The 16,258-nt window shown below is 44.3% G+C and overlaps 3 protein-coding genes across 5 annotated transcripts in view; 1 reads left to right on the top strand and 2 right to left on the bottom strand.

The window, feature by feature from the left end:
• The window catches only part of LOC139664187 (C-X-C chemokine receptor type 4-like), a 1,955-nt gene extending 263 nt beyond the window's left edge, over positions 1–1,692 (bottom strand). The window contains exons 1-4 of the mRNA XM_071542932.1: positions 1,649–1,692; positions 1,217–1,422; positions 837–1,120; positions 1–516 (exon numbers count right to left, since the gene is read on the bottom strand). The exon at positions 1–516 is cut by the window's left edge and continues 263 nt beyond it. Of these exons, the coding sequence (XP_071399033.1) occupies positions 1–516; positions 837–1,120; positions 1,217–1,422; positions 1,649–1,663 (1,021 nt within the window). The 5' untranslated portion in view covers positions 1,664–1,692. The remainder of the gene's footprint in view (positions 517–836; positions 1,121–1,216; positions 1,423–1,648) is intronic.
• Positions 1,693–1,863: 171 nt separating this feature from the next.
• Positions 1,864–15,968, top strand: LOC139664173 (UDP-glucuronosyltransferase 1A1-like). Its single transcript, XM_071542911.1, has 10 exons — positions 1,864–1,895; positions 9,314–9,683; positions 11,502–11,565; positions 11,662–11,817; positions 12,199–12,319; positions 12,432–12,525; positions 14,479–14,604; positions 14,712–14,799; positions 15,262–15,481; positions 15,698–15,968. Exons 1-10 carry the CDS (start codon positions 1,864–1,866, stop codon positions 15,966–15,968), a joined length of 1,542 nt encoding a protein of 513 aa, XP_071399012.1.
• Positions 4,590–7,702, bottom strand: LOC139664252 (uncharacterized). Of its 3 annotated transcripts, none has more exons than XM_071543027.1 (6): positions 7,583–7,702; positions 6,894–6,974; positions 6,175–6,656; positions 5,695–5,770; positions 5,457–5,561; positions 4,590–5,353 (listed from the first exon to the last, which is right to left on the bottom strand). In XM_071543027.1, the coding sequence occupies exons 3-6, from the start codon at positions 6,620–6,622 to the stop codon at positions 4,933–4,935; spliced, it is 1,050 nt and encodes a 349-aa protein (XP_071399128.1). In that variant the 5' UTR covers positions 6,623–6,656; positions 6,894–6,974; positions 7,583–7,702; the 3' UTR covers positions 4,590–4,932. The 3 variants fall into 3 exon arrangements, with proteins under 3 accessions (XP_071399128.1, XP_071399126.1, XP_071399127.1); XM_071543025.1 differs by having other exon boundaries at positions 7,404–7,686; XM_071543026.1 differs by lacking the exon at positions 6,894–6,974 and having other exon boundaries at positions 7,404–7,686.
• Positions 15,969–16,258: the final 290 nt, after the last annotated feature.

Consider the following 16,258-nt stretch of genomic DNA (forward strand, 5'->3'; position numbering starts at 1 on the left):
TGGAGGCTCGGCTCAGGGTGAGGGCTCTGCGGGCCGAACTCTTGAACCCCGCCCCCAGGAAGGCGTACAACAGCGGGTTCAGGCAGCAGTGGGTGAACGCCATCGGCTCAGCCACCACCAGCCACACTCCCAGCCCCGCCTCCAGGCCGCAGCCTCTGGGCAGGACCTCCAGACGCAGCAGGGCGTCCACGGAGATGCCCGCTCCGTAGGGCAGCCAGCACACGAAGAAGCAGAGAACCAAGGCCACGGTGGTCCTGACCGCCCGCCGCTTCTGCCTCTGGCCCCCCAGAGGGCCTCGGGTCAGCCTGGTGACGATCACGCAGTAGCACACCAGAAGGACCAGGCCGGGGATCACCAGACCCACCAGGACCAGCTGGAGGTGGAAGATCGCCACCCAGAGAGGAGCATTGTCCGCTGGGTAGAACCGCTGGCACACTGTCGCCCCCTCTCCTCCCTCCTGGGTTCGGGCGAATATCAAGTCGGGCACTGCCAGCAGACCAGCGGGCAACCAGGCACCTGGAGGGGAGAGAGAGATAAAATTAGATAAGGGATTGTGGGAGTAATGACAAATAAAGGAGAAGAGGGGGAGATCATTTGATAAGTAGGAAAAGAGAGAGTTGGTGGAGCAAGGAAAAAGCAACCTGGCACCTGGACAGAGAAGCAAAAAGGCTAAATATAGAGGTGAAGAAGGCTGTTGGGAAAGAGAGAGAGAGGGAGATGAAGGATTAAGAGGGATAAGGTATGATATGAGATGAGGTACAAGGAGAGAGAGAGAGATGAGGAAAGGATGAGAAATAATTACAGATAAAAAGCAGGCCAATAGCTCAGACACTCACCCACATATACCAATCTGTGCGCCAGCAGCTGCCTCAGGCCGCCAGTGTTGGTGTCTGTGGCTCGGACCACAGCCAGGTAGCGGTCCAGACTGATGAACGCCAGGATGAGCACGCTGCCGTACAGGTTGACCGTGTAGATCACATGCACGCCGACGCACGTGGCCGCTCCGAAGCGCCAGTCGTCCAGAGCCGCATCCACGGCCCAGAAGGGCAGCACCAGGACAAACAGGAGATCAGCAGCTGAGAGGTGGAGTCGATACCGGTCCGTGAGGCTGCATTTCGACCTGCAGGGGAAACATACAAGTTTGGTCATGTGACACGCTAAAGCCAGGACACACAAATGCATTGAAACCACATGTTGCATAGCACTGTCCTCTCACCTGCGCTGGCAGCCCAGCACCATGACCACCAGGCCGTTGCCGGTGATGCCCAGGACGAAGATGAGGGCGTAGACCACGGGCAAGAAGACCTGCTGAAGGTCAGGGGTCACCACCTGGTCCAGATCACAAGGCTCCTCCAGATCCTCCAGGTCCCCAGAACCAGAGCCTGAGCCTGTGTCGTTGAAGTCGTCCCCTAAGTCAAAATGCTGGAGACAGACAAGACACATGTGGAGTGAATGTAGTTTAGGGGAAGAGAAATCCCAATGGATCCTAAACACACGTTTGTTTAAGTATGAAAAATGTGCCAGTGATATACTTTCATGTTCCCTGAACTTTTTCCAGACTGCCATCTCATATAATGCAAATTGATTAACCCCCCCCCCCCCCCCCCCCCCCCCCATACATGAGTATAGACATCAGGCAAGACCTTACCTCATAATAAGACATGATTGAGACAATCCCTCTCTCCCTTCTTGGCTAAGTGCGGAGTGAAGTGAAGATTTCTATCTAGCGGGGTTATATAGCGCTGGTCACGCTCCTCCCCCAAACACTCACACACATCTGTGTTCCTGCTGAAACGTTTTTCCTGTTTTCGAGGTGTCAGGTGTTGATAGTGGTTCTATCGCAGGATACCGTGCTGTGTGTGTATGTGTGTGTGGGTGCTGCTTGTATTGTTTTGGCCCCGACACCCTAGGTTTGTGATCATCAGGATCTATTGGCAATAGGAAACAAGGCTGATGACGATCAAACAATGACTGGAGAAATATGAAGGATTCCAAAATCAGCTTCAATAGCAGTGTCTCTCTAAACTCCATGGTCCGTTAAATCAAGACAAGTACCAGGGTTACAGGAGTTTCTGCTCTCACTGGAGTGTGAGAATACTTGTCCTACTTGCGTCATCATCTAATATGATGCATGCAAGCATGTACGCATGACCATGAGGGAGAGGGAGACAGACACAGGGAGAAGAGGAGGAGCGTGTGATATTCTGCAAGTGAATGTGAGATGATGGTTATCAGCTCTCCTGCTCTCTGTTCTGGTAAATACCAGGCTGTTCGGCTCCCTCTGTTCTTTCATTGTAAATGAACCATGAGTGTTTATGGGTTTACGATACCACCGTGTCGCCTCTCTGTGTGCAAAGGAGATGGTCCGGTGGCTCGTTTCAAGATTGGTGTGATCAGGAGTTGGCACATCCCTCTGGACCACTGCAGTCTCTCTCCCACAGCCTTGGGTGTGATGCCGAGTGGGCCAGCAGGCACATTTCCTGACAAGGTCCAGGCATTTCTGGATGTGAATCCCCCATCCTCTCCCAATACACTAATCCCATAGGTAAACAGCGCTCCCCCAACCTCCTGTACTCAAGACTGAACCCCCCTAGCTCCTTATCTTCTTCTCATTTTCCCCATCCTTCCTCCAGTGCTAACCAGTCCCATTGTTATCAACAATCCCCTTTTTACACCTAGTGGTTCTCAGCATGACTTATCCTGGCACAAACGTATGTACATTCCACAACAAAGCTAAGTAGTTCCCAATAAAACAGTTGCAACAGCTGAGGAGTAGTAGCACCATTAGGACTGATAACAAGACTGCTGTTTCCTTTATTAGTGGCGCCACCATGTGGACTTTGAAGGAGGCATGATGCTGACGATATACTGTATACCATCTCCCAATTTGTATGCATTACCAGTGGTGGAAAGTAACTAAGTACATTTACTCAAGTACTGTACTTAAGTACAATTTTGAGATATTTGTACTTTACTTGAGTATTTCCATTTGATGCTACTTTATACTTCCACTCCACTACATTTCAGAGGGAAATATTTTACTTTCTACTCCACTGCATTTATTTGACAGCTTTAGTTACTTTTCAGATGGAGATTTGACACAATGGATAATATAACAAGCTTTTAAAATACAACACATTGTTAAAGATGAAACCAGTGGTTTCCAACCTTTTTGGCATTTGACGTCTTACAAAAAGCAGTGTGTAGTCGGGGTCACATTTCAGATGTCTATGAGTTGTTAACAGCTCCACCAAATAGTGATTTTTCCCTCCAAACCTCACATGGTTTCATTTCAATAAATGTTCAAATGATCCAATATTTCAGCAAAAATCAAAGATTAGAGAAAAAGTCCAAAAACTGAAAACAGATTTGTGTATCAGAACTTTGTTTTTTCTTCTTTCCTCTCCTCTCACAACCCCTCAGCTTTATCTGGTGACCCTTTGGAGGGGCCCGACCCCTAGGTTGGGAACCACTGGACTAAACTAGCTAATGATATGAATAATGAATAATCTAATGATGTCATATATAATAAAATATCAGTTAGAGGGACCAAACCACTACTTTTACTTTAATACTTTAACTATATTTTGCTGCTAATACTTATGTACTTTTACTTAAGTAGGATTTTTCATGCAGGACTTTTACTTGTAATGGAGTATTTTTACATTGCTGTATTGGTACTTTTACTTAAGTAAAGAGTACTTCTTCCACCACTGTGCATTACAAAATAGCAGTGGAATTTAGCGCCAATACCTTTACCCCATTGAGAGCCCACTAGCTTCTATTTCACAATTTGTCACCAGCAGAAATGCCCGCACCTTAAATGTACTTGGCAAATAGTGTTTCACATTTTTGTGGAGGGTCCATATAGTGCTATTGGTGAGGCAACTGGTAAGATGGCCTATTACTAGGATGCTGTAGTATTGCAGAGAGAAGGCGAGTGAATGATTCTGGTTCATAGGGGAATTCAGAGATGCTACTGTTTAGGGCTGCCTAATAGTCGACCAAACCGTTAGTCGATGAGAAGAGTCTTAGTCGACCAAGTTTTCATTGGTCAGTTAGTCGCAGGAAAAAAAAAAGAAAAAGAAAAACCCTCCCCTCAAACTCCATTCGGGAGTCCTGACAGGGATTCAAACCAACATCCTGCTGTACTGAACAGACTCAGAGGACAGACAGGGATTCAAACCAACTCCTCCTCGCAAAGTCTATCAGTGGAGCAGATCAGACCCGCCAGGCACCTGGATAACAGAAACAAACTCTGCCTCCTCCTCTGAGTTCAATGAGAGAAATCAGTGAAGACATTTTCTGTTGAATATGTTTTCTCTGCGATTGCTAGCATACTATTAAAACGTCAGAATAATATTGAAAATATTTGAAAGGAAAAAATATTCAGGTCACACTCATTTGTGCTTTGCCAAATATGGTATTTGGTTTTGGGAACATCCCTACTGGTTCAGTGTGTTGTCTGTAGAGGTGGCCATGTCCCCTAACGGCCACAAGGGGTCAGATAGGAGCCAACTATGAGGATGTGAGTGAGTTACTTCACAGGTCCACTTCGCATCTAAAAACATTTATTCACACTTGTCCTGTTGTATGAGGCTTTAAATGATTGATATTTTGTGCTTTCAGAAAAAATAACATGAAAGTATGTTATACTGAAATGTTCAAATCAGAAAAAATAACATGAAAGTATGTTATACTGAAATGTTCAAATCAGAAAAAATAACATGAAAGTGTGTTATACTGAAACGTTCAAATCAGACACGGCTCCAGATATCTTCATACTGGTATTCAAACCAGAATTACTGTAAGTTCAAGTTTTCAACACTGACAACTAACATAAACACTGAAAACTTAAATAATACAAGTGATAGTTACATCAGAGCTTGTGAACTGGCAAACAGTATTTTAAAGATAGTGAAAGTCAGCTCACTAACATGTTTCCCTAACGATCATGCTGCTGTTGCCACGTAGCTGGGAAAGCAAGTCTCTGAAACCATCCCTCGCCTTTCGTACGCTCTGCTTGGGTGGGGCCTCTGTCGGCTGGGTGGTTTCCATGGTGACTGAGGAGGGAATCACCTCAATAACTAGCGGCGTGTCTGCTTGATCAACATCCTTTTTCTCACTGCAACCCTCAGAACCGGGATTGCTACTGTCACCGTTGCTTGGGTAAAGACTGTGGTTGCTGTTGTCAATACTGTTGCTATCGATGTATTGTCGGAGACTGTCGCTGTGGAGACGCTGCTGTTTTGCGAGGTGTGGGTCCTGGGCATCATCTCTTGTTCTCTTTCTCTTCCTCCTGCTCTTCTTCACCCTGCTCTTCACTGGCACCTTCACACACTGCCTAAGGTTCCTGAAACAAAAACACTGCATTCAATTCTTTTTCCAGCGAAAACAGGCTGATTGACAAGCTTTGGTACGCTGGGAAGTGTGTGTGATGTGTATAGATACATTACCTCTGTAGGAAAGTGTGCGGCCTAGAGCAGGCTGACTGCTCTTTCTGCCCCTCTGTCTTTCCACAGAGTCTTTTCTTCACTGCACGTAAATGGATCCAAAGTTTCCTGGCAAAACAGTTAACGTGGCAATGAGCGCTGAGTGATGAAGCGTGGTTATAATCAGCTTACAGTGTAAATTTGCCTTCACCAATCCACTAAAGCCACTAGCCATAAGCATGCTGCACAAAAAGGGTTTTACCCTTTCTTATTACGCAGTCTTCTCGGTCTCCACTTTTTCATCAGGACCCACTGGTCACATGTCAAGGAGGTGGGATCTGATGGAGAAATCAGAGAGGGCGTTTGTACACATTAGGATGCATCTGTAGACTGAATATATTTATAAGGTGAATTGTTTTTACAACATGCACACCTAGATATTTTCTGTACATATGTATGACCCTCTGTAGATCTATCAATACAAGTACAATACACATTTTGCATGTACTGCATAGGTTGCAAATTCAATGTCATACATATATTTCACTTGCATTTGTTTCATACGTTTCATTCTTATATTTCTAATTGATACATGTTGTTTTGTTTAATACACCCCATTTGCTCTATTGTTCTTTAGATTCTTTCTTGGTGTATCCTTTTATATATTGCTTCAATGACCCAATTTCCCCACAGGACCATTTAAATTTGATTACATTATGTTGCTTAAACGAAGGATGCTCACCATTGTCTAAGAGTTTGTCTTTGAGCAGCGCTTTCATCATCTTTGCCTTTTGGTAGAGCTTCTGACAACCTGAACACCAGCCCTGGGCGGGGCTCTGCTTCACATGCAGGATGGAGGGACCAGAGGCTGTGCTGCTGAATGAGTGGCTGGAAACAGAGCCGAGGTCTCCATCTACTGACTCAGACACTACTTCATCAACCGCTTCTAGTGGGTTTCTTTCATCTTCCTGGATCACATGCTCCGCATCCTGTTCGTCATCGATGAGGTCAATGAGGTCACGGTCTGTCAACTCATCTGAGATAACGATGCTGTCATCAGTCTGTGCCTCTCTCTGCCCTGTCCGTCGGTTGCCCCTCAGCCTGCGCTGGATAACATCCTCATGCGGGCTGGGACTTTTCTGGGCTTTCTTGGAGGTCTTCTGAAGTTTGGAGGAGCGTGTGGAATACATGGAGCTTTTCCACTTAAAATGATACTCAAGTGACCTGGGAGAGAGACAGAGTCACTTTCAACAAACAGCAATTGGGGACCTATAAAGTATAAAACCTGAGTAATGGCATGTTTAGGTATACATAAGTATGTCACTGTTTAGGAACATATGGGCTACATAATGTTGTTGGCTGTTGATTTCACAAAAACACCATATGGTCTTGAGTCAACACTGAATGGCAACAGAGGTTAATAGGCTGCAAACTTTTCAGCATGTTGTCATAAGATCCTACCTATAATATTCCACCCTTATGAAGAATGAATGAGCGAGTGACGCACAACCCTCTGCCTCAAGTCCTTTGTCAGTTGCAGGCCTGTAAATTTGAAGAGTTATAAGAAACTATCGTAGGCAAGCAAACACTGGAAGGTATGGAATACAGTATAACGTGAAAACATGCTTGTTAACTTCGTCCACAGGAAGGGTTTCTTGTCTAACTTTATTGTGAGGTGCAATGTTAACCCCTGTTAACCTTACACTTTAACACAATTTTTGAAGATTGGGAATTGAGCAGAATGAGCTGTTTTCCCCTCAGACTTTCCTGACCACATCCAACTCAAAAATAGCTTTGATTGAAGAAATACTAGACACAGTAGGCCTATAGCTTCGTCAACGTTAAGCACCCCGGCAGCCAAGATCAAGGCTATCCTAACAAAACTCAGTAAACACTTACGAAATGCTAAGTGTTTGCTAACGTTAGCAGAACCGGTAACGTTAACTAACCTACAGTGACTTAAAAACTTACTTCGTCTCAAATCGTTCACAATTGACGTGCTTTGACATGTTCACAACTACTTGCACTTGATTACTAATAACAAAGACATCCAGAAACAAGAGAGATGGATGACTGTTAACTAGTTCACCAAATTAACCGAACAAAGCCATGACAAGTATTACAAACTACCGGAGGCTTTAGAAACATACTGGCTCGAGTCTTGACTGAGCAGCGCGAAACCGCTCAGCTAGCTCGCGACCTCCTCTACCTCCGTGTTATGTTTGTTGTTGAACCAAACCACGATGTGTAGACATTCTTCTTCTGTGTGTTGCGCGCGCGGTCAACGTTGCGACTTCTTCTTCTTTTCAATTTTCCGGCAGACTCTACTCCTTTGGGCGCACTACTGCCATCCTCATCTCTTTCCACGCATTACATATTGCACTCTCAGATTATGAGCCTCACATCCACTCCCACATCCCCCGTACATGCAGGCCCGTAGTGTATATAAAGTCCAGCGCTGCCCTGACTAAGCACTGCGACAAAATCAAGTCTTTTCTTCTTTTGAAAATAAAAGCGTCTGTTGGGGATGAGACTGAGACGGACAAAGACGGAACAAAACTGTCATGTTAGAGGAAATGGGATGTTGATTGAATCTTTCTAAAAGGAAAGATAACATAGAAGTGGGGAGAAACTCTTTAAAAAGGAGACATAGTGGTAGAGGGGGGAGGGAAGGCACTGTTATCTTGCCTTCACATGCCTGACCTCTTAAACAGTGCCACCCCCCTTCATGTCTGAGCAAATGAGTGACCAACACACACAGATATATAGTTGCAAACCCTGTACAACAACCTCCCTGCTGTGTTGTCAAGGTGCATGTAGGTCGAACCTCTGTCCTCATAACTGTTGACATCAAAACCATAGTTTGTATAGTTCTTAAGTACATAATACACGGTAAGCTGCAAAGCATGCTTTACTGCAGGGGGAAACTCCACCCCTCTACTGAACTTTGCTTCTTCATGATTTTGGTGCAGTAGTGCTCAGCTGTGCCGTTGTGCTTAGTGTATTATGGATAGCAATAAAATAAATCACACAGTAACTAAATCTCTGAAAGTCCAATAACAACTTTGTCCCCTCATGAACTCTCTCTTTCTGTTTGATTGGCCCTTTTCACATCGTCATGGTAACAGCTAAACCGGTGCAACTTACTGTGCAAGTTTCTATTTGCGACTTATTGACAAACCAATCCAACAAAAACAACAAAATTGTAATGGTTGCTAGCACTAGATATATAATGTAACAAATTAAAAATTTTGGGCAGGATGTGGAGCGATTTAGTGAAGGCCATAGCTGGCAACAGGAAGTTGTAATGCACCGGTTTAAACAATGTAAAAAGGGCCTATTGCATTATAACCCCACCAACTTGGGGAGCTTGGGGAGAGCTTGGAGGGCTGCCAGTGTCACACTTTTTTCTAAGGGAGGGACTTTGAACACACACACACTCACACACCGCTAATTCACAGAGGATTTCCAACTACCAAAGAAGGGTACAGGAGGAGAAGAACCAACAAAAACTCAGACACTTTTCACATTTTTTTATTTTATTTAAACCTTTATTTAGACAGGTAATTTCATTGAGACACGGGGTCTCATTCACAAGAGAGACCTGGTTGAGACCTGGTTGTTCGTCTGTACTTCCTCACTTTGCCTATTTTTCTTTCTCTGCATTTGATTCTTTGAGATACAGAGGAAGAGACACAGAAAGAGAAAGAAATGTGGAAAGCAGTAGTGCTTGTGTGCCTCTTGCTGAACAGAGCTGTGGAGTTGAATGGGGCTACAGATGAGGCGAGTCGGTCTGCTGCAGAAAACACCCGACCAGAGACGAAGGTGAAGAGGGCAGAGGAAAAGGCCGATGTCACTGGCAGCCTTCCTGCAAGTGAAAGCGGTTCCACTGTTTTCTCTGGTCATTTGCTGGTGGTACCTATGGATGGGAGTCACTGGGTGGGTATAAAGGCCATTGCCCAAGAAATGGGTCGTCGAGGACACCAGGTCACCGAGCTGATCCCTGAGATCAGCATGCGGATGGGCCCTGGTAAACACTACAACACTTTGACCTATCCTGTCCCGTATGGGAAGGCAGAGATTGATTCTGTTTTGGCCATGCACAAGGAAGTAATGCGCAAATCTGCACAATCTTTGATGGACAAGATAAGCAGTCGACTTTCACAAATCCAGACCATCACAAACTTCATCCATATCACTGCTGAAAGCCTACTGTTCAACGCCAGCCTCATCTCGCATCTATCACATCAGGTGAGTGTGTCTGTGTGCACAGAGGCATTTACATACAGAAAGAACTGTGGCTAGACTGTAGTAGAGACAGAGAGAGAGAGAGAGAGATGTAGGGGAGAGCAGGGTAAGATGAGCCAGTTTTTACTCAAAATGTTATCTCGGCAAGGAAAAATGTGACAGAACTAAAACAAATGCTTCCACCCATATTTCAGGATGTTGACTTTCATATTAACTGGTAAGAATGCAGCTAAACAAAAGAAGAATGAAAATACAACTTTGTTTTTTTTTTTAAGTGGTCCCTTGGATCAATTTGCCCCAGGAGGGGCGTAAGTTGATGAAGTTGACAAATAAAAATAAAAAAAGGACATTGCTGCAAACTAAATGCAAATGTGTATAACAGGGACTGCGATGGAATGTTTACAACTTTGTCTATCTACTTAATTCTTGCACAGCTCCTGTCTGTGAAGCCACACCTACTCAATATTCCATCTATCCAGGCTGCAGGGAAATACAAAATCCAGCTCTACTCTTACACACCTGATTCAATCAAGGGCCACATATTCTCATGACACCTTAATTGAATCAGGTGTGCAAGAGTAGAGTTGGAGCTAAAAGTTGCAGGACAGGGGATCCTTCAGGACTGGGTTCAGAAACACTGCTCTATATTGTTCAAGATACAAATCAAATAAATAAATAAATACATTGCACAGTTATTCATTAAAATACTATTGTTAATATCAGAAATCAACAAGATTGTAAGTTGTACAACTGGCTCACTGTCCCTTCAAGCTGCTTGGAGGGGTTTCTGAAGAAACTGGCTCTTTCCTTCTCCTTCCTTTTCCTCCGCATTTGGATCTGCTCGGCCCTCCGTAGGCTGGCTAGCCTTCGCTTGACCTCCTCCCAGAGGACCTTCAGCCCCTCCTTCTCTGCCTCTGTTGCCTTCCTCCAATTCCTCCTGAGCTGCCGCTGCCTCGGCACTAGCTGGTCAATCTCCTTTTCCCTCCTTCCTTTTCCTCCTGGGGCTGCCAAGCGCTTGCTGGTGATCTCGCCGAACCTCTCTTTGCACCCCTGGTACAGGATGTCCCCAAACAAGTTGAGTTTGGACTCTATGCTGCCACGCAGTTTGTTCTCCAGCACACTGCTCAGGTCTTCATCCAGCTTCCGCCATGCATCAGCTTCGTTTGACTTTGGCCACTTGATCTTGCTCCTCCTCCCAGGTTCCTTCCTCTCGGGTCCTTGGGAGTTGTTCTCCACCACTGGGCCTTCCTCCACTGCCATCTGCCTGCCTTCAGCAACGTTGGGTCCTTCAGCAGTTTGGTTTTCTACTTGGCTTTGACATTTATTGTATATTTGTTTGAATGTAGTATTGAGACAACAGCCATTAAAAAATGAATGTAAAAAATTTACTTTTTGTTGCAAAAACAGTTTCATGAGCATAAATGTACTTACTACTTGTCCTATGCTGCTGGTTCCATCGCAGCCATGTCAAAATCGAAGTCTCTTCCTAAATGCCTGATCACATTACACATAGTGCTTACCATTGCTAGGATGCAGGGGTGGCTCAACTTACCCACAGGGTCATCTTACCCCGCTCTCCCCTGTATTCCTGTTATTCGTGTATTTTTATGCAAAATGTCTGACCTGCCAATTTATCCAACATGCCTCCCCTCCTCCGTTTGTGCCATGAGTACTGACAGCACTATGTGTAAGCAAGAGAAGCCAAGGTGAAAGCCGGTGTTGTCTTTTTTTATTGTCGAGACACTGTTGAAGATTTGCCCCTACGTATCACTTGCTTTTCTTCTGTTCCTTTTCATCCTTTCTTATCCTCTCGCTCTGCAGGGCTTTGATGCCATCTTGACAGACCCTATGGTGCCCACAGGCTCACTGATAGCTAGGAAGTTAGGTGAGCGCTGCCATGCCGGTTCACGCCACAGTTAGTTTATCTATATGTTTATGTGCCTGTGCATTTTCTCAACCGTTGTACCTAAATCACTTTCAGGTCTTCCCACCATTAATTTGCTGAGAGGGATTCCATGTTCCTTGGACATGAAGTCTGCAGCCTGCCCCTCCCCTCCCTCATATGTCCCTCGCTTCTTCACTGGATTCACAGATAAAATGAACTTCAAGGAGAGAGTCATCAACACTTTGCTGAGCACATACACCTTACAGCCAAACATGCTCATGAAAAACCCAAATTGGCAGATATTTCTGACACACTGGAACTGGCACGCCTTGCACCAACAAACATATCGCCTCAAACTCACTCAGGTCACTCATTTTGCCCAATTGTCCATTTAACTGAACAGTAATAGAATGCTTCAGTGCCTGAATGTCTACTTCATATCGAAAACCCCGGTCATGTAGCATGTGGCCCAACTAAAATGGGTAGTAAGTGTACTGTATGTCTCAAATTGATGACTTCAGCTTCAACATTAATATTCAACTGACACAATGGGAATGTAACTCTTTATCATGTTTGTTAACAATCATTTATGTAGTTTATTGTCCTGTGATGGTACTGATCTACAGGTGAGTTTAGTGGAGCCACTGCTATGCCGACTGCTGGTTTGGCGCTTTGATCAAATAGCCTCTCAGTTCCTGGGAGAGGATGTGGGCGTAGCTGAGGTGCTGTCAGACTCTGCTATCTGGTTGCTGAGGTAACATGTACAGAGGTTATAATATCTTGCTAATATACAGTACATAACAAGGATTTTAATCTTTCTCTCTCACAAACACTCAGATACATATTGCGGTACTCTGTTTATATAGGATTGACTTCACACTAGAGTTCCCACGCCCACTCATGCCTAATGTGGTGCTGGTGGGCGGCATCAACTGCAACGTGAGAAACCCTCTGCCTGAGGTAAGGCCTGTATGTCTCTGTGTGTTTTCCTCTTAGATTACATTTAAAGGAATAGTTCACCCAAAAAATGAAAATTTGGTCATTATCTACTCACCCTCATGTCAGTTGAAACACTGGTGAAGTATGTCAACATAACACACAGCAAGTTAGCTCATGCTGCTCCGTAACAGCCTTCTCCAAAACAACTGGAGTGAATGGAGAAAAAAGAGCAAAACATGACCATAAAACTAAATGGAACTCTGTACCAACAATTGCTATGCAATTGTCAAGATATGCCAGTTCTACATGTCAGATTTTCACCAAAAGTTAATAATTTCTTCCATGTCCCATTGCCAACTTGTTTCACATCAGGAGATGCACACATTTTCATGACTGGGCCTGAAATGGCACATGAGATATGCCTGCTCAAATTCTTGCCACATTTAAGCCGATTATTGCAACACTACATGGCCAATCAGCACTATATCTGTTCAGTGGCCATTAGGGCTGCCCTTTTACCACTGGACCAAGTTCTGGAAAAATTAGCAGGGCGGTAATGTCTAAACTGGAAACGAGCTCTGCAATGCCCTATGTTGTTTGATTGAGCCAATAATGGATGGTTTGCCTCTTCTTATGTTTGGTGATAGGCACAGAGTTTCATGGTGTTACCTGAATTGTTTGTATGTTATATGCCTTTTTGTGACAATCCACGCCCCCTTTGGTCAATTGGTATGACAAGTTAGTCAGTTCTTTCTTGCCCCATGACCAATCTTTCCACAAAGTTTTGTGCAAATCCATTGATAACTGTTTGAGAGTCACTACAGTAGCAAGCAGATGGTGCCTTCATTTGCTGTATGAAATATTGTAATTACAGGTAGAGTGCGCCTTTGAACGACCCAATGAAGTGGTAAATACAAATGCCGTAGTTGATTTTTGCATGAAACCCAAGATGCCAAGATGTGACATTCTCACTCTTTGTTGAACTTTTACATGCCACGCATATACTTTATATAACTTTTAGCCAATAAACTTTTTTAAACTGATGCAAATTTTCTCCTGTTTTTTCTACTACTTTCCATTTTGTTATTTCTGACTAAGACGTACTAAGAAGTACTAAACATTATTGAGAGATAGAGGGGTCAAGAATGGAGGGATGAAACAAGGGTCGAGATGAAGGGATGAATCGAGGGGTCGGATGAGTTGGGGTCGATGGTTAGCTCGAGGCGGGGGCACTGTCTTGCTGATGGGGAGTCTTCTGGCTCCATCACTTCCCCCTGTGGTTCCTGTACTGAGAGGGAAGAGCATGAAAGACAGAAAAAAGGGGTTTGGGGGGGAGGAATGAGAGAACTGAGACATACGAGAGAGAAAAAGTAATGGTTAGGCGCGTTTAAATAGGGTGGAGCAGGAAATTGAATGTGTGCTTGAGGCGTGGTCTTTGTTCCCGAACCTTAGTTATAATAATAATAACTTAATTTCCTGTAAAATCGGAAACTGGGAAGAACAAGCTTACGAGGAGCACACGAATGCAACAAGACTCTTCCACCAGGTCGCTAGGGTGCTGAGAGCTGTGCGAGTGGGGGAAATTCTAGGAGATAATGAGGTAAATATTGGATTTTTGGACCCACAGTACAATTGTTTGGCTTCAGAACACTTGGATTCTTCTGTTTGGAGTAATTTTATGGTCATTTTTTGCTCTTAAGAAACAGTCTCGATTCACTCCAGTTGTTTTGGAGAAGGTTGGAGAGGCTGACATGGAGCTGTGCTAGCTAATTCGCTGTGTGTTATATGGACATACAAACTTAACCAGTGTTTCAACTAACGTAAGGGTGAATAGATAATGACAACATTTTCAATTTTGAACTCTTTTTTTCCCTCTGCATTCAATTAAGAGATGGATAGCTAGGTAGAGGAAGAAACAGAGAGAGAGAGTGAGATGGGTGTCACCCCCTACTTAGTGTATGCGTGTGTTTGTAGGATCTGGAGTCCTGGGTGTCAGGACAGCATGGCTTTGTGGTGTTCACCCTGGGCTCCATGGTGTCAGATCTGCCAGAAGAAATAACCGCTGTCTTCCTAGAAGCCTTCAGACAGATTCCACAGAAGGTAGGAGAACTTGTCTAAACACACCATGTCACAGGTTCAGGAAAATATAACAATGTGTCATACATTGATGAGCATGAAGACAAACAACAATTAGCTTCCTATTACAGGTTATATGGAGATACACTGGGCCAGTTCCTGACAATATCCCAGAAAATGTGAAGATGATGGAATGGGTGCCACAGAACGACCTACTAGGTAAATCCACTGCAACACAAACCGATTGTACCACAGTTGACATGTGAGGTACCAGTACTCAAACTGACTCATCATGAATCATATACCCTTAAAACTGGGGTAGGCAACTTTGGAGAAAATACAACAAAAAAAATCCACCCCCTCCCTCTCTGCACACTCCCCCCCTCCCACCTGTACCTCCTTGCCTCCTTGCAGAGAGCTGTCCTGATTGGTTGTTAAGATTCAGACACCCTGAGATTTTGGAGTGGCTGATTACAGGGCACAGAGACCAGATTTGTTTTCTCAGAGCATTCGATTTATTGATACCTGTCGGGATGTAAAGAGAATTTCACCAAATATTACCAAAATTGTTCTAAAAAAATCCCCTACCCAAGCTTTAACATTGGTCATTTTCCATGAATAGTCTGGTCATGGTCAGCATCTCTAGCTCATTTTGTGTGTGTGTGTGTGTGTGTGTGTTAGCACATCAGGGAGTTCGGGCTTTCATCACTCATGCCGGCTCACATGGCCTCTTTGAGGGTTTGTGTCATGTTGTTCCCATGGTGATGTTGCCAATTAATGGGGACCAACCCGACAACGCTCAGCGGATTGCAAGCAGGGGAGCGGGTGTAGTCCTGGACTTTTCCACCATCACTGCAGAAACCCTCCTTCAGGGACTGAATGAGGTCATCAGTAACACCAGGTGAGGAGTCAGGAGGTCATTGATCTTCTTTGGCCTTGACTGTTAAGGTTATGGTTTAAATCAGCTTAAAAATAATTAGGCAAAGCTCATGAAATGTTTGTAATGTGACGATAACCAAAAATAAGCTTCAGAATTTGCTTTTCATGTCAACTACTCAAAGACAAACTACTTCAGTGTCGTATCCATCCACACTTCTCTATCTGTGTGTGTGTGTAGGTATAAAGAGAGTGTGCAGAAGCTTTCAGCCCTCCATAAAGATCGGCCCTTCGACCCCCTCGACCTCTCTGTGTACTGGACAGAATTTGTGATGCGGCACAAAGGGGCAAGACATCTCAGACCTGCTGCTCAAGACCTCAACTGGCTCCAGTACCACAGCCTGGATGTGATAGCACTACTGGCTACTGTGGTGCTGGTCGTTGTCATAGTAACAGTGAAATGCATGAAACTGTGCCTTTGGAAGATGAGTAAGAAGAGGAAGCAGGACTGATCTGAATACAAAAAGAGCCACTGATTACAAAAAAAATACGTCTGTAAAAATCAGACATAACAGTTTGTTAAGGAAAATGAAAAAAAGCTTATCATTAAAACACAAATGCAGTACACTTGCAATGCAAGTGAATAGGTGAGTATACATTAATACAAAAATATATATAAAAAAAAAAATAAACAGTCCCACAGTTTAATATGGGCTACATAATGTTGTTTTCTGTTGATTTCACAAAAGCACCATGTGGTTCAATGCAAGTCTGAGTCAACATTGAATGGCAACAGAAGTCA

This window comes from Centroberyx affinis, unplaced genomic scaffold, assembly GCF_046629955.1.
Source record: "Centroberyx affinis isolate AG114_WGS23_722 - 3 ecotype Tasmania unplaced genomic scaffold, CSIRO-AGI_Caff_v1 ptg004204l_1, whole genome shotgun sequence".
NCBI classification, from domain to species: domain Eukaryota; kingdom Metazoa; phylum Chordata; class Actinopteri; order Beryciformes; family Berycidae; genus Centroberyx; species Centroberyx affinis.